This window comes from Bos javanicus, chromosome 11 (genome assembly GCF_032452875.1).
Source record: "Bos javanicus breed banteng chromosome 11, ARS-OSU_banteng_1.0, whole genome shotgun sequence".
Taxonomy (NCBI): domain Eukaryota; kingdom Metazoa; phylum Chordata; class Mammalia; order Artiodactyla; family Bovidae; genus Bos; species Bos javanicus.
In genome coordinates this window covers 25,781,799-25,808,732 of record NC_083878.1, presented here as the reverse complement: position 1 = coordinate 25,808,732, position 26,934 = coordinate 25,781,799, and the positions used below count along the sequence as shown (strand labels likewise).

General features: G+C 41.0%; 1 protein-coding gene and 1 long non-coding RNA gene across 8 annotated transcripts in view; one reads left to right on the top strand and one right to left on the bottom strand.

Annotated features, from left to right (window-relative positions):
* The window catches only part of THADA (THADA armadillo repeat containing), a 337,352-nt gene that overhangs the window by 172,042 nt on the left and 138,376 nt on the right, over positions 1-26,934 (top strand). For all 7 annotated transcript variants that reach the window (XR_009739347.1, XM_061432209.1, XM_061432207.1 and 4 more), the window contains one exon: positions 10,254-10,422. Coding sequence is in view for 6 of the 7 variants with exons in the window: in XM_061432209.1 (XP_061288193.1) it covers positions 10,254-10,422 (169 nt within the window). In the remaining variant the exon portion in view is untranslated. The remainder of the gene's footprint in view (positions 1-10,253; positions 10,423-26,934) is intronic.
* On the bottom strand, positions 11,829-13,157 carry LOC133256942 (uncharacterized). The gene is made up of 2 exons (XR_009739348.1): positions 12,800-13,157; positions 11,829-12,487 (listed from the first exon to the last, which is right to left on the bottom strand). It is a non-coding gene; the product is annotated as an uncharacterized LOC133256942 (long non-coding RNA).

The window sequence follows — 26,934 nt, the reverse complement described above, 5'->3', positions numbered from 1 at the left end:
CCATGGATGGAGGAGCCTGGTGGGCTGTAGTCCATGGTGTCGCTAAGAGTTGGACACGACTGAGTGACTTCATTTTCACTTTTCACTTTCATGCATTGGAGAAGGAAATGGCAACCCACTCCAGTGTTCTTGCCTGGAGAATCCCAGCGACGGGGGAGCCTGGTGGGCTGCCGTCTATGGGGTCGCACAGAGTCGGACACGACTGAAGCGACTTAGCAGCAGCAGCAGCAGCAGCCATTGCCACTGCATCCATCACCCTGTGTCCTTGCCACATATGTGGACAAGTGTGTGCCCAATTCTTACAGGGACAAGCAAAGGGTGTCAGAGTGTTGGAAGCCGATTCCCAACTCCTGGCAGTTGCCATTTTCAGCCCTTTGGAATTAACAGCCTGTGGCTCATTGACCTGGGGAAAGCCTTGGTAATTTGGAGGCAGAGTGGAGATGACCTTAAAAGGATGCTCTTTCTACAGCTTAGACTCTGGTTGAGATGTCCCAGAAGTACACACTGTACTTCTCAGATGTCCTGTTTTGGCTTATTGATTATTTTCAGCATTTCTTTATGTAAATTTTTGTAAAGATCTTAACATGTTGATTTGAGTTAATTTGTAAAGAGCAATTACAGCTTTGAGCTGCCTGGTAGCCATTTGAACTAAACACTCTACCTGCAGAAATTATTTATATATATATATACACACACTTGTCCATGAAAGCTAGAAATGTGCAATTTTTAGCTTAGCTACTGTCTGCTGCTCTTATTTCTCCCTTATTACCCAAATCAAGAATTATTTTTAAAATCAGACTTCAAAAGTCCTGAACCCATTACCCTTCCAAGAAATATATTTAAATAAAGAAATCCATGAGCTGTGCAGAGGGCAAGATTACAGTGAATGCAACTTCTAAGTGCTGGCGGTTTGAGTTGCAGGAAAAGGAACGAGTGGTTCAGGCGCTGGTAGGCCCTTTGATGAACTGAAAATCAGTAGAGGAGAAGGACAAGTAGAGCCTGGCAACTGTGGCCGAATTGAACTCACCTGAAAATGTGAAAAAAGGACTTCAGGAATAGCACTTGTAACAAAAACATATTTTATACCGACAGGACATGCTGAACTGTTTTTTTTTCACATTCACTGGTATAACCTTATTTTTTTTAGTGGTTTCTCTCTTTTATGCATACACACGTACCCACACGTGTACATGTTTCCGAAGGCAAGACTGAAACTAGGAACCACACACAGTAAAAAGGAAAAATAAATCTTTGGTGAAATGGCATTAGAAACAGCATTAGAATTGACAGAAAGTAGAATTTGGGCCCTGGACCTGAGGAATAAAGGCAGCAGACCCCACATAAACAAGTCATTTGGCCCCAAAGAAACTCAGTCTTCTCTTGTTTCCGGCTCCTCTGGTGGGGAGGGAGAGGGACAAGCCTTTATCAGCCCTGAAACCTGTTGGCTATCATAAGGCTCTATCCTCAGCCAGTTGTTGAGATAGACAACACTAGAGATTTTATATGTGTGGCTCAAGCTTTTAAGTATAAGGCATTTTGCCTTATAAGGCATTGTGTTTTATATGCATTGTCTCATTTAAGCTTCATAACAACAGCCTATGAGATAGTTACCCTTCCTCGTTTTATAGATGGTAAAAACATAGGAGGTTCACTGACCTATATAAGGTCACCCACTAGGCAGAACTTGGACCTAAACAGGTTTTCTGGATTCTAGAACAGGTTCTTAACTCCTGTCTTATTTGCTGTATTACTCAGAAACTAAAAAGATCCTATTTCTGCTCTCAAGATAATTTTGGTCTAATAGAAAAGAAACTTACAGTTACTGAAGGGGATAGGAGGTCAGGGAAGGATAAATTAGGAGTTTGAGATTAGCAGATACAAAACTACTAAACATAAAATAAACCATAAGGTCCTATTGTCTAGCACAGGTAACTATATTCAATATCCTGTAATAAACCATAATGGAAAAGAATATGAAAAAGAATATATATATATATAACTAGATCACTTTACTGTATTCTAGAAACTAACACAACATTATAAATAAACTACAATTAAAAAAAATTTTTTAAATATCATTTTGGTCTAGCCAACATGATACCTGAGAGAGAATATAAGCAGGATGTTTGCCCTGACACCTGTGAGCATGCCATTGAAGTGACACGTATGTGCATGAACGCTCAGTCGCTCAGTCATGTCTTACTCTTTGTGACCCCATTGACTATAGCCCTCCAGGCGTCTCTGTCCATGGAATTATCCCAGCAAGAATGCTGGAGTGGGTTGCCATTTCCTCCTCCAGGGAATCTTCCCGACCCAAGGACTGACTCCATGTCTCTTACAGCTCCTGCACTGGCAGGTGAGTTCTTTCCCTCTGAGCTATTTGGGAAGCCCAAGTGACAGAGCATGGGAGAGCAAAGGATTGAACAGAAGTTACACCTGAGCGGAGTTCAGAGGATACAGAAGAGTTCCCCAAGTATACAAGGGTGAAAAGGCCATTTATTCCAGTGAGTGTAAGCTGTGGTGTGCAAAGGCACTAAAGATGAAACAATATTTGGATTGACAAAACGTGCGTAGAAAGTTTTTTATTTTTGTATACATAGTATAACCTGTGGCCTCAGCCTACTTCTTCCTACCCAGCCTTCAGAGATACCTGGTGAGGTAGGGTCATCTCACCTTTGAAGATTATCTATAGATGAAAAAAGGGAAAGTGAAAGTCACTCGGTCATGTCCGTCTCTTTGCAACTCCATGGACTGTAGAGTTCATGGGATTCTCCAGGCCCGAATACTGGAGTGGGTAGCAGTTCCCTTCTCCAGGGGATCTTCCCAACCCAGGGACTGAACCAGGGTCTCCTGCATCACAGGCAGATTCTTTACCAGCTGAGCCACCAGGGAAGCCCAAGAATACGGAATGGGTAGTCTATCCCTTCTCCAGTGGATCTTCCCGACCCAGGAATTGAACTGGGGTCTCTTGCATTGCAGGCAGATTCTTTACCAGCTGAGCGACCAGATGACCATTCCCTAAGGGCAGCTGGCCATGCTGTAGGAGAAACAGACCATAATGGCATACATTCTTGAATAAAGCTAGTGAGGGATTTGAGGAGAGGTCAGACATAGCTTCTTCAAATTCAGTTTAGTCCCTAAGATGCTGACACCTTGGTCAAGTAGGGGCATCTCGAGGAAGTAGATGATTATTTTCATCAGCAGCAGAGAGTCCCTTACATTCAAAATTACCTCCCCCACATTGCGATTAATGTTCTCTCAGCCATTCTGCCTTGTAAGGATTAAATGATGTAATACATGCAGAGCTTTTAACGATAGGTCTGGCCCTCCATAGATGCTTAGTAAATGTTAGTTACTATCATCATCATCTTTATTGTTCTGCTCCACAGTCTAACAATTAGGGACTGGCTGGTTCCATAAATCATTCATACCTCAGTGTGATTAGGTTGAACCTGTTACTTTGGAAACATTTGGTGTTTTCAAGGCTCTGAGGATCTTGAGGCAGCTGTACTGTTCAAAGTCTTTGACTAAATTTTGCAGGTGGAGGAACCCTAATTAAAATGCAGAATCTGCCACTTGCTAATTTTATGACTTTAGTATGTTGGGAAACCCTACTTTTCTCATCTTCAAATAGGGCTGATGATGCTGGCCTTATAATGAAGATTTAATATAAAGTGGTGTTTCTGAAGTCCATAGCCAGCTCTGGCACACAATAATCGTTTAATAAACCTCAGTTCCCTTCCTTTTGACTGCAGGCCCTGGGGGACAGTTTGGGTTCATGGGCAGAAAGGCATAGGGAGGGCACCACTTTCTTGTCAAACCCAAATCTTCCTTCTGTCTGACCCCACTTAGTCCCAGCGGGACCCTGATGACCACCCACCCTCCTTTCTGGGGGTCCCACTTCAGTTCCTCTACAGCAGCCTGTGTTCACTTCTCATGATCCCAGAAGGCACTGGCTGATAGGCCTGAATTTCCTACTAGATTCTACACTCCCCATGACCTGGGCAGTGATTCTCTCTGGTTCCCTCGTTCCTAATAACTCAGTATATGCTTTTGCTGGGCACTCAGTGGATGTCTCCATGCCTGACAGCTATGAGTGATGTCCAGCCACTTACCGGTAAAATGTTCCACCGGAATAGATTCAGAGGCTAAATATAAGAGAGAAACTCCTGAAAAAAAAGCTTAGCCACCACACTGTGAAACTGGATGATGTCAGAAGAATGATTTTTCCCTGCTCAGAATCGTGTATTCTAAAATTTCCAGGGCCCGCCAGGGTTCCTAATGTCCGAAGGTATGTATCACCCTCCCTTGAAGATCCTTCATCTCCTCCAGGAAACGACATGAACTCTCCCTCTTGTTCTCTTTTGTGCGCCGCTTCACACCCTTGGATGTCCCCATGGGTACTGCTAACTGGGGATCGTGAGGCTGTCCGGCTGGCTCCCCCTGAGCTGACGCTTCCCTGTGACAGCGTCCTGTTCTCCATCCCCACATCTCTAAAGCAGAGTGCTTACCGGCCAGGCACAGTCACACTGTGTGCAGAGAAGCAACTGCAGATTCTTGACCTGGATCTGGGAAACTCTGCCCCAAGGGTTTTGAGCATGAGCCATGAACCTCCTAAAACTGGTGGGAAATTGTATGCGTATGCACGTAAATCTACTGTTCTGGTGAAAGAATCTACAGTTTACATTAGATTCTAAAAGGTTTTCATGAGTCTACGAATGTTAAAAAGGAAAAAACCCACTAATTTAGCTATTTTCCACATACTTGTAAATTCAGGCCCATGTTTTCATTAGCTGGGAGATATTTTTATGGTCCTCCAATACCCAGATGTGAGCTACAACTTGAAATAGCCCACAAGCTCCATCGCAGAGCCATGGATGGCAGTTCTGGTCTTAGAGCTACCGCTTATACATCATGGAGGGTTCTCTGAGCCTTTTGAGCTGCATTTTACTTTTTGTCCATTAACTGAGGTTTATAATGCCCTCATATCTTACAGGAATGCTGTATAGAGAGATAAGGGATGTGCAGGCATTTATAAGCTGCCAAGGGTTATACAATTGTGGAGGGCAGGTGTTACTATTACGAATGTGTCATCTCATGTTACACAGGGTCAGGAACACAGTAGGCAATTGATACATGTACGATTAAAATGAACATGGATAGGGTTTACTGAAGGGAGAGAGCTAGAGGTTTAAGACACCAGTGTCTGTGTTTTCTGCAGATTCTGTGAACGATTTAGTATTCAGGCCTAGAACACAGCTGGGGTACTGAGAAAATGCTTTCCAAACTATGATAATAGACGAAATGACCTTCGAGATTCAAAACCCATTTGTTTTGTTTTCCAGAGACTTAAAAGAGTAGAATTGAAACTTAAAAGAGTAGAAGCTGTCTCACCTTTTTCAGGAGGCCTCCAGAGTCATCCTTACAACTTTATCATGGAGGCAAAAAAAAAAAATCCTCCTTGCCATCATATCATCAATTTATTGTTCTTTTCTTTTTTGAAATCCACCCTGAATATTCGTTAGAAGGACTGATGCTGAATCTGAAGCTCCAATACTTTGGCTACCTGATGCAAAGAGCTGATTCATTGGAAAAGAGCCTGATGCTAGTAAAGATTGAAGGCAAAAGGAGAAGGGGGCGGCAGAGGGTGAGATGGTTAGATAGCATCCCCGACTCAATGGAGATGAATTTTAGCAAACTCCAGGAGACAGAGGAGGACAGAGGAGCCTGGTGTGCTGCAGTCCATGGGGTCACATAGAGTTGGAGACGACTGAGTGACTGAGTAACAACAACAGCAGCATTCACACCACAGTCTTAATTCTCTCATTGGGGCCACAGAGAGGCCTGCCATTTCTAGACTATACTGATCCCATTGTAACAGAGGCATGGCACATTATTGAAACTGTATTTTCAAAGTACCTTCCTCCTTGGGATGTTCTCATAGACACCATCTCACTGGGGATAGATAACTGCCATTACTGTCTGCACAACAGATCCAGAGAGGTTCCTACAACTTGTCCAAGTCACAAACCCCAGTGTCCAAAACAGGATGATGTATTCCTAAAGATCATCTCTGCCTGATTTTGGCACCTTTGCTGAATCAAAACTAGAAAATTCTATGGGAAAGATAGATTTTGACTTCAAATATATTCCATTTAGAGCTGAAAAGACTATTTATATCCCCTCACACTCCAGGCCACGTATACATGAAGAAAAGCTAGATCTCATCACACCCACTTCGACACCTCAGTTCAGTTGCTCACTCATGTCTGACTCTGTGACCTTATGGACTGCAGCATGCCAGGCTTCCCTGTCCATCACCACCTCCCAGAGCTTGCTCAAACTCATGTCCATCAAGTCGGTGATGCCATCCGACCATCTCATCCTCTGTCGTCCCCTTTTCCTCCTGCCCTCAGTCTTCCCCAGCATCAGGATCTTTTCCAGTGAGTCAGTTCTTCACATCAGGTGGCCAAAGTATTGGAGTTTCAGCTTCAGCATCAGTCCTTCCGATGAATGTTCAAGACTGATTTCCTTTAGGATGGACTGGTTTGATCTCCTTGCAGTCCAAGGGACCCTTAAGAGTCTTCTCCAACACCACAGTTCAAAAGCATCAATTCTTCAGTGCTCAGCTCTCTTTATGGTCCAGCTCTCACATCCATACATGACTACTACCATAGATTTGACTAGACGGACCTTTGTCAGCAAAGTAATGTCTCTACTTTTTAATATTCTGTCTAGCTTGGTCATGGCTTTCCTTCTAAGGAGCAAGCGTCTTTTAATTTCATGGCTGCAGTCACCATCTGCAGTGATTTTCAAGCCCTCCAAAATTAAGCCGGTCACTGTTTCCACTGTTTCCCCATCTATTTGCCATGAGGTGATAGGACCAGATGCCATGATCTTAGTTTTTTGAATATTGAGTTTTAAGCCAGCTTTTTCACTCTCCTCTTCCACTTTCATCAAGAGGCTCTTCAGTTCCTCTTCACTTTCTGCCATAAGAGTGGTGTCATCTGCATATCTGAGGTTACTGATATTTCTCCCGGCAATCTTGATCCCAGCTTGTGCTTCATCCAGTCCAGCATTTTGCATGATGTACTCTGCATATAAGTTAAATAAGCAAGATGACAATATACAGCCTTGACATACTCCTTTCCCAATTTGGAACTGGTCTATTGTTACATGTCCGGTTCTAACTGTTGCTTCTTGACCTGCAAACAGATTTCTCAGGAGGCAGGTCAGGTGGTTTGGTATTTCCATCTCTTTCAGAATGTTCCACAGTTTGTTGTGATCCACACAGTCAAAGGCATGGGCGTAGTCAATAAAGCAGAAGTAGATGTTTTTCTGGAACTCTCTTGCTTTTTCTATGATCCAACAGATGTTGGCAATTTGATCTCTGGTTCCTCTGCCTCTTCTAAATCCAGCTTGAACATCTGGAAGCTCTCGGTTCACATACTCTGGAAGGTTCATGTACATCTGGAAATTTCTTGTTTCATAAAAAAACCTTCCTCAGTGATCAATGGAAAGAAATAGAGGGAAACAATAGAATGGGAAATACTAGAGATCTCTTCAAGAAAATTTGAGATACAAAGCAAAAGATGGGCAAAATAAAGAACAGAAGCGGTATGGACCTAATAGAAGCAAAAAATATTAAGACGAGGTGGTAAGAATACACAGAACTGTACAAAAAAGATCTTAATGACCCACATAACCACAATCGTGTGATCACTCACTTAGAGCCAGACATCCTGGAATGCAAAGTCAAGTGGGCCTTAGGAAGTATCACTACGAGCAAAGCTAGTAGAAGTGATGAAATTCCAGTTGAGCTATTTCAAGTCCTAAAAGATGATGCTGTAAAAGTGCTGCACTCAATATGCCAGCAAATTTGAAAAACTCAGTAGCCACAGGACTGGAAAAGGTCAGTTTTCATTCCAATCCCTAAGGTACTGCCAAAGAATGTTCAAACTACCGCACAGTTGCACTCATCTCACATGCTACCAAAGTAATGTTCAAAGTTCTCCAAGCCAGGTTTCAACAGTATGTGAATCAAGAATTTCCTGTCCTTAAAGACTGACAAAACAGTATCCTGGAAATTTTTTTTTTAACTTGATAGTTGTGTGTGTGTGTGTGTGTGTGTGTGTGTGTAGTAGAATCTGTCCTTCCATTTAAACAATTTGCCATGAGAGAGGAGTTTTAAATTGCATTTAGTCATTGCTTTAGAATGAATGGTACTTAATTAAATATTACTTTAAAAATCGGCTTCTCCTCTTTTTCTGTAATTGCATTACTTTTTTGAGGGGCAGTTTTGTTTTGCTCTTTAACCTGATTGTGTGCATTTGGAAAGTACCCTAGTACAGAGTATCAGAAAGCAGAAAATTCTGGCACTTCTCCGACTTTCCATTCTTTCTCCTGTATGGATGCCAGATTCCTTTGGGAAATCATCATTTGTAAAAGGTCAGGAGCAAAAGCAGGGGGATTCTTTAGTGTATGGTTTCTGCTAATTAGAAACTAAACATCTGTAACCATGTCAGAATTATTTGTATTTGAAAAGAAACATTTATACACAAGTGCTTTTTCAGTAACATAAAGCACACTATAACACAAAGTATTATGTGTCAGAGGGGTGGGGGGGACAGACAGCCCAGGAAGCTTCTGACAGATGGCTGTACTGGATGAGGTCATTTGCTAATTAAATCTCAGAGCTTTTTCAGAGTATTTTCTTTTCTCCATCAATTGAAGTTTTCTCACTCACTGCCCCACTATGCGCCCCTCCCCACCCCCACCATGGCCAAAGCAGACATTTGACTCCTTTTGCCAATTACAGATCAAATGTTTAATCATTTTAAAGGGAAGATACGTGAGAAAATGGATGAGTTGGCAAAGTCCAGTCAAAACCATTGGGAAATCTCTAGCTCTCTACTGTAGCCTTCGTCTTTGGTGTCTGCTCACATCGTGTTGTAAGGTGAGCTATTCTCCATCCTGGAAGTGTGTGCTGATTGTCCCATCCCTAGCCTGCTGTCTTAGGGGGAAAAATGACACAGTGTTTTGACTTATCCTGTACCTCTTTCTCTTCTTTCCCTACTTTCTCCTACCTATCCTTCTCCCCAAGATGAAATTTTGCTGAGATCATTACATTTGTACAGAACTTACATCTGTACTTTTACTGCCATATTAAGATACATGTCAGTGATGCCTCTGAAGTGTTACACTTTAGTCAGGGCTTTATCTCTCTATATGCTAAGCGTCAATGGCCCCATGGGCCTAATGGTCCAGATCTTGCCAGTCATTTTTTTCTTGGAATATTGATTAATTTTGGGAAAAAGATAAGAGGCCATCTCTTTCCCTTGCAGAGTCTGCTGTCTTCTGTCTTCCCCATTCTTGTCTTGGCATTTAAGACATTTATATAAGTTGAATTTTTTTTTTAATGGGCTGAAAGATCTTTAAGTCTTGAGGGTTCTAGTCAAGAATTTATTTAAGCTAAGACTTAACCATATTGGGCTTTCCTTTCAATTAAGACTGTGAAGGCCCTCAGGTGCACAGTTTCAACAAAATGGTTGTGGACTCTCAGGTTCCAAGTGTTTACAGAAAAGCGGCCTGTAGATGACTTGCCTTTCTAATCACCTCTGTAGAATCTCAAAATAACCTCTTGTCCATGACTTTCACTTACTTAGGAACTGGCTTCTCTCCAAGCTCTTTGGGTGTGAGGCAAGGACTTGGTGACTCAAGGGTCTATCTCTTGTTCTCTTGACAATAAATTCAGAGCCTGTATTTGGCCATTTCAGACACTCCCCAGTCTGGCCTGACCCACTTCTCAGCCTGCAGTTCCACTGCTCTTCATGAACCTGATTTAGCCAGACACATTTAACTATACTATACCTCAGGTGTTTCTACCCTTGCTTTATGTAACTGTCCCTGGTTGAAACTGCCTGGTTTCTTTTGGCATACTTGAATCACACTTGCCTTCCTGATTTCCATCCTTTGCAATACGACAGCCCACAGCCTACAACCTGTGGTAGAACCATAGATGTTAATGATGTTTATGAAAAGAGCAGAGTCACCTGTAGAACTAATATAAACAAAGAAACAAAAAATCATTTGAAATCAGGGCAGTATAAAAACATCATTTGGAATCGGAAGCAACTCCTTCCCCCGTTCCTGCCGTGGGATGTCTCAGCCAGAGCTAGAGAGAACATCAGCATGTGCAAAGTGTGGATGTAGACATGTGTATGGAATGGTCTTGTGTGTTTGTCTCCTCTCAGATGTGGTCACTCACCTGTCTACCGTTCCCGTGAAATGGCAGCACGTGCCTTGGTCCCGTTTGTCATGATGGACGAAATCCCTAATACCATCCAAACTCTGTTGGCCAAACTCCCTGACTTCACTGACCAGTGTTTCCGGCAAAACCATATTCATGGGACACTTCTCCAAGTAAGTAAAGTCAGTCTTTATGACTTCTGTCAAATAACTGCAAGCTGAACTTTGGTGCTGTTAGCAGCTGACGATTTGATACACAGACTTTTCACTTTATGCGTAGAAGTGTTTTCTAATGCTGAAAGAACAGGTATTTCCTAGGGGTGCTTTTTTCATCATAAACATGAATGCAGTGTCACAGTGTGACTCAGTCAGAACATCTTTTGCATTAAAACCTAGGTTTTCTATGGCCTGCTTTTCCATCTGGCTTTCCTCTCTGAAGAAGTTGTGTCTTTTCCATCAAGTATGCCTGAAGAACATTCTGGGCCACTCCCTGTTCACAGTGAAGTTGTGAGCATTCCTTGATACACATCAGGCAGCTTTGTACCTTAAATGTCAAACCCTTCTTTCCTATTTTCTCTGTGCTACAAGGCAGACTTCTCTTTTGAATAAATAAGCAAAATGACTTACTGCTTTTAACTTAACATTTCTTCTAGGCAAGACTCAAGGACAATAAATGATTGAGAAATAGGCTTCTTATTGGAACAGTCCTTTTTAAACCCCGGCTGTAAATATGGGGATAGGTTGGTATTAGTGGGGTCTGCTGTTCATGTGGCTGGTGTGGAGCAGGGCTGGGATGGGATTTAAATATCAGGTCATGCTTCTGATTTGTGAACAGATTTGAGAGATGGCCTTGAGATCCAAATATATGTTGTAAGCCTGCAGTCCACGCTGCTGACATTGCAGGAAATGTGTAGAGTGGTTAAAGCCTGCAACTCTGGATCCGGTCTTGTGTGGGTGTCGATTTCAGATCCACCACTCAATACCTATACATGTGTCTTCTCTTTTAAACCAAGGATAATAATAGTAGTATATACCTCTTAGGGATTTCTGTGAAGAATAAATGAATTAATGCATATAAGGTACTTAGAATAGTACTTGGTCCACAGAAAGATGCATAAATATTATTATTATTATTATTCACAGTTTTAATAAATCTGTGATAAAATGAAAACTGATGTTTTTAGTTACTAATTCTGTCTAGTTGAGAATGTAAAAGAAACCTGGTTTTTGCCTTCCTTCCTTGTTTGTTGTATATATTCAACAAGTATTTATTTGTTGAGTGACTTCTTTATACTACTGTGTCAAAGTCAAAATAGAGACCAAGTTCTTGTGTTGAAGGAGTTGAGGGCAGTAAAAAAGAGGACTTCCCTGGTGGTCCAGTGGTTAAGAATATGCTTGCCGATGCAGGGGACACGAGTTTGATCCCTGGTCTAGGAAGATCCCACATGCCATGGGGCAGCTAGACCCATGCACCTTAGAGCCTGTGCTCCACAGCGAGAGAAGCCACCGCAGTGAGAAACCTGCTCACCACAACAAAGAGAAAGCCCTTGTGCGGCCACGAAGACCCAGTGCAGCCAAAACCAAGTAAATACATTTATTAAGAGAAGAAGACCAGAGAATGAATGTGCTAAGTGCCACCGGATTGGTCCTGGGGGTGTCAGGAAAGGCTTCCCAGAGAAAATGACATCTAAGAAGAGAGTGGAAAGTAGCCAAGGGAAGGGGAGAGGGATACCCACCCTTCAGAGGGAAGAGCATTTAGAAAGACTCAGACTGGCTGAGAGTCAGCCCACCTGGGAACTGCAGGGTTGGGTGGGACAAAACTTCTAGGGTGGCCGGTCTCAAACTGGTCTCAAGATCTCCTCACCCTCTTGAAAGTTTCTGAGCATCCCAAGTGGCTTTTGTCTATTGATAGTTAATTAGAAACTAAAACAGAAAATAAAACACAGGAACTCATGAGCACACATTCCATTAGTCATTAGAGGGGTGACATCATCACACACCTTGTAGCCTCTGGCAAACTCCACTGTACACTTGGGAGAGAATGAGAATGAAAGAGGAAAGTAATGTCTCAGTGTCATTTTGAAAATAGTTTAATTTTGCAGATCTCCTGAAAAGATGGTGCAACTCCCAAGCATCCCAGACCAGATGCTCTGGCCTCTGTTATGTGCATTATGGATCGTTGGTGGTTTCTTCAGTACAAACTCCTAAGCACTCATCTCCCTTGGTCCTCACTGTATCCCTGTGAGGAAGAGGGGTAGGGGTCATTATCTTGGTTATAAAGATGGTACCCTGAGGCCCACACAGTTCTGTGCGACTCCGCTGTTTCTTTGAAGGGAATCTGTAGTAATGAGTCATGCAGAACAGGCTTTTCAGAGATGCATAGGGGATGCAGCTGAGTTAGAAGGAAGGTTCGGATTGTCAGGGGGCATCCAGTTTTCTTTATTGAAGAGCCACTCTTGGCCAAACTTAGAAGCAGTCAGATTGACATTGTTTCTTTGGCTCTTCCACCAGCGGTACAAATGGGCCTCCCAGCCTCATTCCCCATACTCACCTCTAAAAGGTCTGGCTTGCGTTCTGCCAGTCTGTCCAGCAACAACATATAGTCTTTTACTCTGTCTCTGGGCTGCCTTTGCTATTCTCAAAGTCACTTCTGCTGCAAAATATGTGAAACACTGTGGGAAAGTCAAAACCCTCTAACGCTGGGGTGCTTGTGGCTATTGCTCTTGTTCCTGAGTGTTAGGGAAATGAATGGCTTGTTGGAAAAAACAACACATATATGGGTGTTGGGTGCTCGGTATTGTGTTTGTGTTTGTCAAACAGATTCCTGTCTTTACCGAGATTGGCTTATACCCTGGTTGCAAAAAGGAAGTCAAAGGCATGTGAAAATCTTTTTGTCATGTCTATTCGGGTGTCTCATCTGTGTTGCAATAGTTCTGTTTCACTCTGTTGTTCTTTGTGGGGGAAGCAGGAGGGGTTAAGATGGGGAGGGCTCTCTGTCTTATTCCCTCCTGTAGCATATAGATTCCTTCTCTGCATAAAGCTACCTTTGAAATCCGTAAAAGTCCTGCACCTGGAAAAGCGATATTAGGGCTTGAAAGGAATAGTCATCTCCATGGGACTTTCAGAGCCAGCTAAGTAAATAGAAAGTTGTTATTTTTTTCAAAAGCAGGAAATCATTTTGTAATCAGAAAACAAATTCTTTCACAGAACATTTTCTTGAATTATAAATCTTGACATCTTTGAAAAATGTTTACATAAATACATTAAACCTCAGCGTTATCTCTGTCGTATACCTTGCAAACAAGAAATATGCTGAGCTCTGAATTTGGGGGAACTGTGGAAGAAAGACTCAAATTATAGGACATGAAAAAAAGGAAAGAACATGTGGGATTTGTTCCTTAATCATTTTAAAAACCAGAGGCTCGTAATTGCCATATTGAAATGGATGTTAAGTAACACACGTCAGAAAAGGTGAGATTATCCTGCAGGTTCACTAGAGCCAGTGGTAAATGACATTAAATCTCAATAAAGACTAGATAAGAGCCACGGACATTACCTCATTTGGGAACAACACTGGCAGGGCTACCCTGTCTTTTAAGTAAAATTAAACATCTGTTCTTGTTGCCAGAATTCTTCACACTGGGGACTTGACATTATTGCTACGTTACTTATCACTCCCAAGAAATCGTGTTGGAGTTCACAAAGTTCTCTTGTATGGAGGAAGAGTTTGGCCAACAATCATGAGGAAATATTTATTCTGGTTCTCGGGTACTTAACTCACCTTTGGTTGTTTCATAAGGAAATATATACTATTTGAAGTCAAAGATTGAATTCTAAAGTTTTTTCACTTCCTGCCCATTTCAGTTATTTTTCCTATGGTATAGACATATAAAAAGTGATCCTTGCTCTTTCTTTAATTAAGCTCTTTTATTTGGGTAAGCCGAAGTGGGCAGTTGAGGAAATTCAGCTGCTATTAAAGCAGAAAAACCACTTTTGCATTTATATGTATGTTCTAGGCAAAGATATTCTTTTTTTCTTTAGTTAATCCAAATAATCTCCATAATTCTACACGTCCCTTTCCTGGAATTACATTGTCTCCATCTTTATCAGCAGAATCTGTTGAATACTTTAATTCTTTTATTTCAGCTCCCTAAATTTGGAGCCTTGATTTCTGCACTTTGAGAATTCTGGGTTTAAAAGATTCTACTTTTCTAGTTACAGAGCTGAGTAGGATTGCTGTATCCTTGGGTTGACATGAAATATTAACCAGGGATGGGCTTCAGATAGCCTAGGCCCACACACTATCACACACACACACACACACACACACACGTGCACACACACACACACCATTCTCTGTGTTTCTGATGAGGAAATTGAGGTGAGCCTGGGAAAGAGAAAGTCACAGAGATAATCAGGGTACAGAGAAGACATTAAAGCCTGCGCTCCTTAGTGTTTAGAACTTGCTGCCTCCCTGATAGTTATGTGAATAATGACTTTTTATGCCTAGGGGAACCAAATCAAGAATCTATCTTTGCTCTGTTTTTAATCCCTTATCACTCAATTAGTCTACTTAAGTCTAATTTGATATACTACAACACTGGAAACAAAAAAGTCCATCCATATTGTATAGAGGGACAAAGGATGCCAGTGAAATCCTGCAAAGCTACAACTGGTAAAAGACCTTTCAAAGTACTTATTGTACCTTCCTTCCCTCTGCTCACCTCTTTCCCATCATTTCTCTTTGGTCTCCCATTTAATACTCCTAACCTAGAAATACAGAATCCTCAGGACCTAGGTCCTAGCCAGGTTCACAGTTGCCACACCTCTGTCTTCCTTAAGGGTGTAACAAAGCCTCTCAAACTTGGGCAACCATATAGGTCCTAGGCCTGGGAGCTGCTGGGACCGTGTAAAAGTGGTCAAGATTGAACTCAGTTCACTGTGGAATGCCTGCCCTGTTCTAGGCTCAGTGAAATCATGAGTTTGCCTTTAAGGCTTTTACCTCCCAGTGTGGGGAGCTGTGGGCTAGAAGCCAAGTGAGCCAGTTAAACCCTCAGGGACTAGGGAGCATATGAATAACAGAAACAAAGATATGGCAAAAGATGAAGGCATCAGTCTTAAAAGGAGGCTGAAGCTAAGGCATTTCTGCTTTAGTCTGTAACACCCTCAGAGACTCTGTGTTAGGGCCAGAGTTAAGATCTTTAAGGGGGTGGGTGTAGGGGTCTGGGCTGGGAGAGACAGCACAAAGACAAAAACAGAGGTAGATCTTGGTGTTACTTTGTGGAAAAGAAAAGCAGAACACCAAGAAAGAAAAATGATGGGCCACTTTGGTCAGCTAGTTGTCTGAAGGAATCACTGTTCAGGAAAGAGGAATAAGACCAACCACCCTTTTTTCTCTGCTGTAAAGAGAAGCAGTGGAAACAAATAAAAAGTCAGTAATGGAGGTGGCCTTAAGTATAAATTCTGCTGGAGTTTTCTGAATAAGGAAATGAATGTTTTTAGGGGAAAAAAAAAGTTTTTACTAATACTGTTGCACCAAAACCCATGAGTAAGTAGAATTTGGAAGAATGATCAATTCTGTCTTTTCAAATGTGACCATATAACACAGCACCTTATGCTTGAAGAATTTTAACATCTCTCTCATATTTCTTAAAAGTGCAAAATTGTGAAACATAAAGTAGAAATTCTCTCTAGCTGTCCAGAGATGAAACATTCCTTGACAGATTCCACTTGGTGACCTAAGCTTGGCCTGTCTCCGTTGTTTATTTTCTACACAGAAAATAGAATCTCGGAATGGAAAATCAAAAACAAAAGATGAAATTATGCTGATGTTGTAAGTTATAAATGGACGGCTGGTCAGTGTGCTTTTTTTTCTGGAATGAGTCATGAAGAAAGGCTCACTCTTGTCACTAGTGGCCAGATTTACTCATTCTTTCTGAGTACTTGTGTTCCTGTGAAAGGAGAAGAATCTAAATTGCTAGGTCCCCAGTCCAAGAAACACTAAGGCAGAGCTTCACATGGCTGTACGTGTAAGTCTTTATTGACTCCTTCAGCACCCAGGGAGTCTGAGTGAAGCCTCCAGGGGCTGGAGGCTCCAGGCAGTCACCTGCAGCGTCTCTTTATCTCCAGGTGCCAAAGAAAGGTTATATTCTGCAAGTGTCTTGATGTGAAAAGGATTGGGAAGCCCTGGGCCCTTAAGTTCAAACAAACCAACCAACCAAGTAGACCTTGTTAAATCTTACCTTTTGGCAATATATTTCTATCTGGATATAAGCCCAGAAAAGTCATTTTTAATTAAAATGCTTCTCTTGAAGATGAATTAATCCCTTCCTTATAAATATCGAAAGGCTTTGATTTGATGTGTGTTATTTAGGGAGCCTGTTCTGGGTGTGGGGGACAGCTTTTAGCTGCCAGGTCTGGAACGCTGACGGTAGTACACCGTGGCCGTCGCTCGCCAACGTCCCGTCGCTGTTTTCCAGTGCTCTGTACTGACTGTATCAGCCAGGGGTGTGCAGAGTTCAGAGGCTTTCCAGTTGCTGGATCCCCTGGCTTTTGTACTGTTTGGAATTAGAGATGGGGAAGTAATGGTAGAACAGAGTATACGTACGTAAGTATGTAGATATAACACACACACACATACATATACACATGTATAGAAATGCCAGTTATTGAGAGAGAGTGTGTGTGTTTATATGTTTGAGGGGGAGGTGTATGTATTGAGGTTCTATGGTGGCTCTTCTGAACGAAGGATATTAATCCCATCACAGTGATGAGAAAACTGAGAGCAACAGAGGTTATGCATTTGACTAGTTAGGCAAGGATAAATGGTCAAAATGTAGCTGGGAGTTAAAGCAACTTCTCTGGAAGAGGGAAAAAACATTTTTGGGCTAGAGTGACTCTCTCCAGGGCTTTCAAGGTGTGGGGTAAAGTGGAAGCTGACACCATCTATTTGTTCGTTCATTCAGCTGTTGACTGAGCACTGCTCTAGGTGCTTAGAATACATCAGAGAATAAAAGAGACAGACCTTGGCTTCAAGGATCACAGCTCTCAAAGAGTGTACATTCTAGAGGCAGGGAGACAGGCAATAATAAATGGTATTATAAGAAAACTTACTCCATAGTGGCTGTACTAGTTTGCATTCCCACCAACAGTGTAAAAGGGTTCCCTTTTCTCCACACCCTCTCCAGCATTTATTGCTTGTACACTTTTGGATCGCAGCCATTCTGATTGGTATGAAATGGTACCTGGTGGATTCATGTTGATGTATGGCAAAACCAATACAATATTGTAAAGTAATTAGCCTCCAATTAAAATAAATAAATTTAAATTAAAAAAAAGAAAGCAAACTTACTCTAATTTATTGTATGAAGTATAATAAATAGGTATGTCATTTATTAAGACGTAATCACTGCTGTAGACCAAAGGGGCAAGTAGGATAAGGAGAATCAGGAATTGGTGAGCAAGGAGGGCAGACGGCAGTATTTAATGCATCAGAACAGTCATTTTGAAAAGGTAAGTCTTGAGCAAATCCCACCAAGAGACAAAGGAAAATGTTATTATTTTTTAAAATAAAGAATAAACATCTTTTCTCCAGAAATTGGGTTGGTTACACATGTGTATATGTTCAAGACTGAAAATCCCCTGGAGAAGGGAAAGGCTGCCCACTCCAATATTCTGGCCTGGAGAATTCCATGGACTACAGTCCATGGGATCGAAAAGAGTCGGACACGACTGAGCAACTTTTACTTTACTTGTAATCATGGGAAGTGCCTGTAGAGTGGGCACTGGTGGATACACAGGCCAGAGCGATGTTGTTACATAGAAGCTTGCATGCTTTATAAGGTCCCCATGCTGTATGTGCAGGTTATGGGGGACTGTTTGATGTCCTTTCCCTACAGAATCACAGTCTATCTTGGTTCCTGTGAGCTTAGGCAAATCTGAAAGTATCACACTGCCTCTTCCCTCTCTAGAATGATCCTTACCCTAACTGTCTGTGGCTGGGCCTTAGAGATAGCGAGTAAATGTGGAGAGAGTTTGTTTGTTCTCTTACTTAGCAGATAGCTATTGCGTAGGGATTTTTGTTTGTTTGGGTTTGGGGAAAGATTTGTTTGTTTTTGTTTTGGCCAGGCAGCATGGCATGCAGGATCTTAGTTCCCCTGACCAGAGACTGAACCCATGCCCCCTGCAGTAGAAGTACAGAGTCTTAACCACTGGACAGTGAGGGAAGTCCTATTGTGTGGTTATTAAGTGCATAACACTCAGCTAGGTTCTCTGGAGAATACAAAGAAAAGTTAATATGTGACATGTTTTCTGCCCTCAAGAGGCTTGTGAGCTGCCATGGAAAACAAGCCATCCACGCCGCAGACGCTACCCAGAGACACGCTGTTCTAGGCAGGTGGTCAAGAACGCATGTCTGAGAGGAGAGCTCAAAGAGGCTTGGGAAGAACCTTTCAATTAGTTTTCTGTGGTGGAGACAAGGGGCTTGGTGAGAGCCAAGGCACGGAGGAGGGCAACGCAGAAGCTTTTTGCAGAGGAAGTGAGGAGACGAGTCAGGTCTCAGAGTGCACTGGGGAGCCATGGTATGCCTAGCCCCTAAAGCGTGGTGTGTAAGGCAGTAAAGTGTGTGCAGGAGCATGTTAGTATGTTGTTTCTTGTCTGTCTGCTTTTTAACTACTATTTATATCAGGTGTATCACATACACAGTGTATTAATGAGGCCCTATATAATTTCTGAATAAGTCTGCAGAAGCCAGGAGCATGTGCTCAAAGAGGGCATTCTATGCGGTGAGGAACAGCAGAGGCTTCGGGGCCAGCTTGTCTGGGTCCCTGCTCCGCTGCTTGCTAGCTGTGCTGTGTTCAGTGAGTTGATTTCCGTGCCTCTACTTGTTCCTCTGTAAATGGGCAGATAAAACTACCTTCTAGTTTGCCTGTGAGGATTAAATGAATGAACTAATACATGGGTCATGCATTCCAAGGTCTCCAGCATGTAGTAAGTGGTCAGTGCCTGCTGGTTATTATTACTTTTTGGCGCTGCAGCTGCCACCACTATGACCACCACCGGGTTAGGGGTTTATGATCCAAAAAATGTGAGGACCACTGATGCAGATGGCAAGTAAAGGATTTTGAGCTACAGAAAACTGGGCTTTAGAAAAATTAATGTTGTGTGTCAAAATAGTAATGTAATAATCTCTATTGATACTTGAGTGTGTGCGTAAGAGAGAAATAAGTCTATTTTCAGCAATTTTGACTTTACGTGTTAGCATGCTTCACAAAGACGTTCATCAGCTCAGTCAGCATTCTGTACCTTCCTGTAGATCACACTGAAGATGATAAGAGCTCAAATTAGTTCTGATTTTCAAGGGCTGAGTTCCTGCCTTTCAGGTTGTTTTTCCTTGCACCTGTTTTGTTTTGAATTACACCGCCTCCCCCAGACCCCATCAGAAACCCAAGGAAAGGAGCACTGTCACACCGTGCCAGACCAAGGAGTCTTTTACCATTTGAAGGGGGAGATTTGACGTTCATAATGGGAAAGGGAAATGCAGGATCCTCCTAGACAGATTAATCTAGCGCTTTTCCAAGTTCGTTTTTCATCTTGGAAGACACAGCTTCCATCCCCTTCCAGCCGTATTGTTTGAGGCTTTTTATGACAGAAGATAATTCTGGATGTACTCTAAGAACAGAGCACAACAAAACACCGCACTGTGGGCACTCTAGCAAGCTCCTGTCATTTCCAGGATTCCTATAAATATCAGTCCCATTAGGGGATTCAGTTTGTTTGGTGGGCCTCCATCCCGTGAAAACAGTATTATTTGCTGTTTGTTTTTGGTTCTGCCAATCTAACAGGCAAAAGGAACGCCTCGTTGTTTCTGTGAGGGAAGCATTTTTGAGTTTGCAGAGCACATGTACTCATTGCATAGCCCTGGAGTTTATTTAGAGCACCAAATGCATTTCAGTTACCAAGGACTCAGTTGGCTCTTCAGAAGAACTGTGGTTGAGAATAGCCAGACAATGTGACAGCCATCTTAGAGGGCTACAGTAAAATCCATCCCAGGCCTAAGAGAAAGTTTAAATAAGCAATAAAAATCTTTCTATTTTAAACCATGTTACTGTTCGTGACATTCTTATATTTCTCTGTACAGTTGACTCTTGAACAACAATGGGAGTTGGGGTGCTGACAGCGTTCAGTGGGAAACCCATACATAACTTTTAAAAAATAATAATTTATTTTAGGATTGCTGGGTCTTCATTGCTCGTAAGGCTTGTTTCTAGTTGCGGCGAGTGGGGGCTACTGTTCATTGCAGTGCTCGGGCTTCTCATTGCGGTGGCTTCTCTTGTTGCAGAGCACAGGCTCTAGGGCATGTGGGCTTCAGTGGCTGCAGCACATGGGCTCAGAAGTCGCAACTCCACTCCCAGGCTCTAGAGCACGGGCTCAGTATTTGTGGCACACGGGCTTAGTTGCCTGGTGGCATGTGGGATCTTCCTGGACCAGGGATTGAACCCGTGTCTCCTTCATTGGCAGGCAGATTCTGAACCACTCAACCACCAGGGAAGCCCCACAAATAGCTTTTGACTCTACTTAATAGCCTGCTGTTGACTGGAAGCATTAATGATAACACAGTCAAGTGACATATTTATAGATGTATTATATACTATATTCTTATGATTAGTAAGCTAGAAAAAAGAAAACATTACTAAGAAATCCTAAGGAAGAGAAAATGTACATTTGTAGTTACTGCACTTTGTCAATACCATTAAGTGTACATAGCCTGTTTACAAAATGAATCTTCTATCAATACCTACATCAATATTATATGATACGAAACACTAACACTAGGCATCAAAAATGAAAAGATAATGTGAAAAAGAAATTCACACTTATTTACAGGTATAGTGATTCATGCATTGATAACACAGAAACAGCAATGTGACTGTTTTGTGGTGCCTCGCCTATACATTATGAATAGAACTGTTATGACCTATAGCATTAAAGTCATATTCATAATACAATGTCAAAAACATTACATTTTTTAAAAAACTGCTTACCAGTGATAATAGGTTGATAGCCTTGTTTCTCTAATTACTAGAGAGAAAGGTATACCATATGATAATGTAATTCTTTGAAAGCAAAGTTATAAAATGGTAAGAAAACTAACACATTATTAATTTTGTCTAACCATCTCATCCTCTGCTGCCCACTTCTCCTCCTGCCCTCAATCTTTCCCAGCATCAGGCTCTTTTCTAGTGAGTCAGCTCTTCGCATCAGGTGGCCAAAGTGTTGGAGCTTCAGCTTCAGCAACAGTCCTTCCAATGAATATCTAGAGTAGATTTCCTTGAGGATTGACTGGTTTGATCTCCTTCCTGTCCAAGGGACTCTCAAGAGTCTTCTCCAGCACCACACTTTGAAAGCATCAATTGTTTGGTGCTCAGCCTTCTTTATGGTCCAACTCTCACATCCATACGTGACTACTGGAAAAATCATAGCTTTGACTATACAGACCTTTGTCAGCAAACTGATGTCACTGCTTTTTAGTACACTGTCTAGTGTGTTAAAAAGACACATTTCTAGTGTCTAGGTTTGTCATAGCTTTCCTTCCAAGGAGCATTTGTCTTTTAATTTCATGACTAAAGTTACCATCCACAGTGATTTTGAAGCCTAAGAAAATAAAATCTGTCACTGTTCTCACTTCTTCCCCATCTATTTGCAATGAAGTGATGGGACTGGATACCATAATCTTACTTTTTTAAATGTTGAGTTTCAAGCCAGCTTTTTCCCCCTCCTTTTTCACCCTCATCAAAAGATTCTTTAGTTCCTCTTTACTTTCTGCCATTAGAGTGGTATCATCTACCTATCTGAAGTTGTTGATGTTTTTCCTGGAACCTTGATTCCAGCTTGTGATTCATCTAGCCCAGTGACCACAGGACTGGAAAAAGTCAGTTTTTATTCTAATCCCAAAGAAAGGCAATGCCAAAGAATGTCCCAACTACCATGCAGTTATTGTGCTCATTTTACATGCTAGCGAGGTTATGCTCAAAATCCTTCAAGCTAGGTTTCAGCAGTACATGAACTGAGAACTTCCAGATGTACCAGCTGGGTTTTGAAGAGCATTTCACGTGATGTACTCTGCATACAAATTAAATAAGCAGAGTGACAATATCCAGCCCTGTTATACTCTTCCCAATTTTGAACTAGTCAGTGGTTCCATGTCTGGTTTTAACTGTTGCTTCTTGACCTGCATACAAGTTTCTCAGGAGATAGGTAAGGTGATCTGGTACTCCAGCCTGTTTTCCACAGTTTGTTGTTATCCTCACAGACAAAGGCTTTAGCATAGTCAATGAAGCAGAAATAGATGTTTTTATGAAACTCCCTTGCTTTCTCCAGGATCCAACAAATGTTGGCAGTTTGATCTCTGGTTCCTCTGCCTCTTCAAAACCCACCTTGTATATCTGGAAGTTCACAGTTCATGTACTGCTGAAGCCAGGCTTGAAGAATTTTGAGCATAACCTTGCTAGTATGTAAAATGAGCACAATTGCATGATAGTTGGAACATTCTTTGGCATTGCTCTTCTTTGGGATCGGAATAAAAACTGACCTTTTCCAGTCCTGTGGTCACTGCTGAGTTTCCCAAGTTTGCTGATAAATTGAGTGCAGCAATTTAACACCATCATCTTTTAGGATTTGAAATAGTTCTGCTGGAATTCCATCACCTCCATTAGCTTTGTTTGTAGTAATATTTCCTAAGGCCTCCTTGAGTTCACACTCCAAGATGTCCAGCTCTAGGTGAGTGACCATGCCATCATGGTTATCTGGGTCATTAAGACTTTTCTTGTATATTTCTTCTTTGTATTCTTGTCACCTCTTCTTAATCTCTTCTGCTTCTGTTAGGTCCTTATGAGATATCGTTCTATTTATTTGTGTCTCTAATTTTTTTTCTCTGTGTTTTAGAGTTTTCAGTGTACAGGTCTTTCATCTCCTTGATCAAATTTATTCTGAGTATTTTGTTTTTCATGCTACTATAAATGAGATTGTTTATTTCTTTTTCAGATAATTCATTGTTAGTGGATAAAAGTGCAACTCGTTTTGTATGTTGATTTTGTATCTTCCAACTTGACTGAGTACATTTATTGGTTCTAACAGGTTTTCTTTGGGTGGAGTTCTGAATTTTCTATATATAAGACCATGTCATGTGCGAACAGAGATAATTTTACTTCTTTTCCAATTCAGATGCCTTTTATTTCCTTTTCTTGCCTGCTTTCTCTGGCTAGGACTTGTAGTACAAGCTCTATATAATTAGCTTCATCTTTGTTTTTGCACATTCCTATGTTGAATAAGAGCACTGAGAGTAGGCACTCTTGTCTTGGCCCCGATCTTAGACAAAAAGCTTTCAGCCTTCCATTACTGAGTATGATGTAGGCTTGTTGTGTTTCGGCTTTATTTATGTTGAGGTTCATTCCTTTGTATACCCAATCTGTTGAGAGTTTTTATTGTGAACAGATTTTGAATTTTGCCAAAGTGTTTTCTATATCTGGAAGATGATCCTATGATTTTCATTTTCTCTTCTGTTAATGTGATATGTCACATTTATTATATTGCATATTGTTGACCCATCCTTGTATCTCGGAAATGAATTCTACTTAATTATGGTATATGATTTTTCAGTGTGCTGTTGAATTTGGTTTACTAGTATTTTTGTATCTGTATTGATCAGGGATATTGGCCTGTAGTTTTTTTGTTTTGGTTTTGTTTTCTTGTAGTATTCTTACCTGGCTTTGATATAAGGGTAAGCTGATCTTGTAAAATGAATTTGGGAGTGTTCCTTCCTCTTCAAATTTTTGGGAAGAGTTTGTGAATGATTGATTTAAGTCTTTAAATGTTTCGTAAAATTCACCAGTGTCCTGGAATTTCTTTGTTGGGAGGTTTTTTTAAAATCAGTGTTTATTCAGTTTCCTTATTCTTTATTGGTCTGTTCAGGTTTTGTTTTTTTCTGATTCAGTGTTGTAGGTTCTTATACATGTTTTTAGGGATTTACCCCGTTGACCGATCTGTTGGTGCACAATGGTTGATACGTCTTTCTTCTTTGCCATCTTTATTCTTGTGTCCATTAGACCTTCAGATAATAATGTGTGTAGTCAATAGAATGACGTATGCCTCTAGCTCCTAGAGCAGTGCTGACCATTCTGACACGCTTGACCACCCTGGACTCCCTCCTCCCGCCCCATGTCTCATACTTTATTTACCCTTCACTCTCAGACCATTGGGTTTCGTCTTTGCTCTTGTGCATCATCTGTGCTGCTTCTCCCAATTAACAGTTCTGTCTCAGTGTAACAGTAGTTGAGAGGGGAGGGAAGGCCCTGGAGTAAGACTGTCTGGGTTCAAATGCCAGCTCAGCTGCCAACTTAGATTCCTTAACCTTCATTCCTAATTCTGTAAAATGGAGAAACAAATAGTTTTCTGGGGATAGCTGTGAAAAAATGAGATAAAGCAGAGTGACTCTAATGGTCAGATCACTGACTCTAATGGTCTCCAGAAGAGGGCTGGGGCGGGGGGGGGGTGGATGTTCTTCAGGGCAATAAGGGGCTCTTTTGAAACTATTCTAAAGCTGCATTGGTTGTGATCTCCTTGGTGTGCAATGAGTTTCATGATCACTCTTTTTTGTTGGTTTTTTTTTTTTTTTTGTAGCCCACATAATGGTTAGGACCATTCTTTTTTTTTTTTTTTTTAAGTGTATAATTCAGTTTTAGTTATGATTTTTAACTGTGCATTTATAGATTATTCACATTCTCCATTTGCCTTATATTAGCAGTTCCTTTACACTCTTTTTTTAATATAAATTTTTTATATTATATTTATATTATATTTTATTAATTATATTATTATATTTTTTATATATTTATTTTGGATAATTTATTTTATATATTTATTAATATATATATTATATATATATTATATATTATAATATATAATCAATATAATATAATATAATTAATATTATATTATATTATATTTAATATAAATGTTTTTTAATATAAATTTATTTATTTTAATTGGAGACTAATTACTTTACAAAATTGTATTGGTTTTGCCATATATCAACATGAATCCACCACGGGTGTACACGTGTTCCCCATCCTGAACTCCCCTCCCACCTCCCTCTTGAGTGCAGGATGCTGTTGGGGATTCCTAGCAAGTCTCAATCTCCAAATTCCAGATGGTCACTTTTTAAAAAAAATTTTTTTTACTAAATGAAGGTAGACTGTTGCCTTCCTGCTTCATCCTCCACTTTCTTTTCTTATTAATAAAGGGAATGTGTGTTACATACTTGAATTAATGGCACTCTGGGGCAGTTGTTAGGTATGTACAGGTGTCATATGTTTTAATATTTGACCTATATTCATGTGGAAGAGGTAAGCCTCTCTTTTCACTAGGATCTTGGTCATTCTCCTACTTGGGATGCCTTTTTAATCTTAGCAAAGTGAAACTTCGGGGAAGGGGAAGTTTTTCATTAACTACCTGAGAACCATAATTCCCAAAAGGGAACTAAAATTGTTTGGAGTTATTTTTTATATGAAATGGGTTTAACGTGGTTTTTCTGGTGTGACTTTGAAGAGTTTATAAGTGCCAGAAAATTCCATCACCTTTGTTACACTTCAAAGAGATCAGTATAATTAACATCTCAAATGTGCTATTTGACATTTTCCGCCCTTATTCACTATTTAAGCCTTTTAAAAGTATCTTTATTTCATGTAGATGGTAAGACAGGTTTTACTTATGAGTTTAAGTCAGTTTATAGCAAAGGAACATTATGCCTTTCCTTTCTTCTTGGATTACAGGACATGTTTCTAAAATACAGTTGTAGTTTCATGTTTTATAATTTTTTTTTAAGTATGTGAGACATTTACTAGTCCAATTAACAAACTGCTTCTTTTATTCTGAAAAGTGGTATTCATTGATCAGCCTGAGAGAAAATTTGGTCATCAGGTTTGATTTTCAAATGTTTATTTAGAGCACAGTTATAGGGCAGTTGTTTATATGAAAATTTATGATTGAGCATACACTCACATGTGTATGTATGCATTTAGAATTAAAGTGCTGGAAATTTGAGTCCATATTCTCATAATGAGATGGAGATACAGTACAATCTATAACCCACCACCTCAAAATGAGGTGGTAGATTTCTGAAGATCAGTGTCAGTGCCCTGCAGCCTGTAATCTCCAAGCAGGAGCAGGGCTGCTGCTCTTGTAGCCCACTCCTCCCCAGGACCTCCTCAGCCTCACTGAAGAAGGAGGGGGACTTCCCTGGCAGTCCAGTGGTTAAGACTCCACACTTTCATTGCAGGGGGCATGGGTTCAATCCCTGGTCAAAGAACTAAGATCCCACATGCAGGATGGCACAGCCAAAAAGGAGGAGGCAGACTGTATTGTTTTGCATTGATGTCTTCAAGGTCATTACTTCATCTATTCTGGATCAATGTAGAATTTACTTTGGTAATCTTCCTTTGTCCTCACTTTTCCTTCTTTGTTGTTTTCATTCTTTCTCCCTCCTGAAGGAGAGTACAGAGTGAATAGAACTACACAATTCCCAGCTGTCTCCCCATTCCAGAAGCTAAATCTTAGATATCACCACCACCTCAATCACAATGAGTTTGGTCAGTGGAGGCAGCTTGTGTGTGTGTGTGTGTGAGGGGCCAG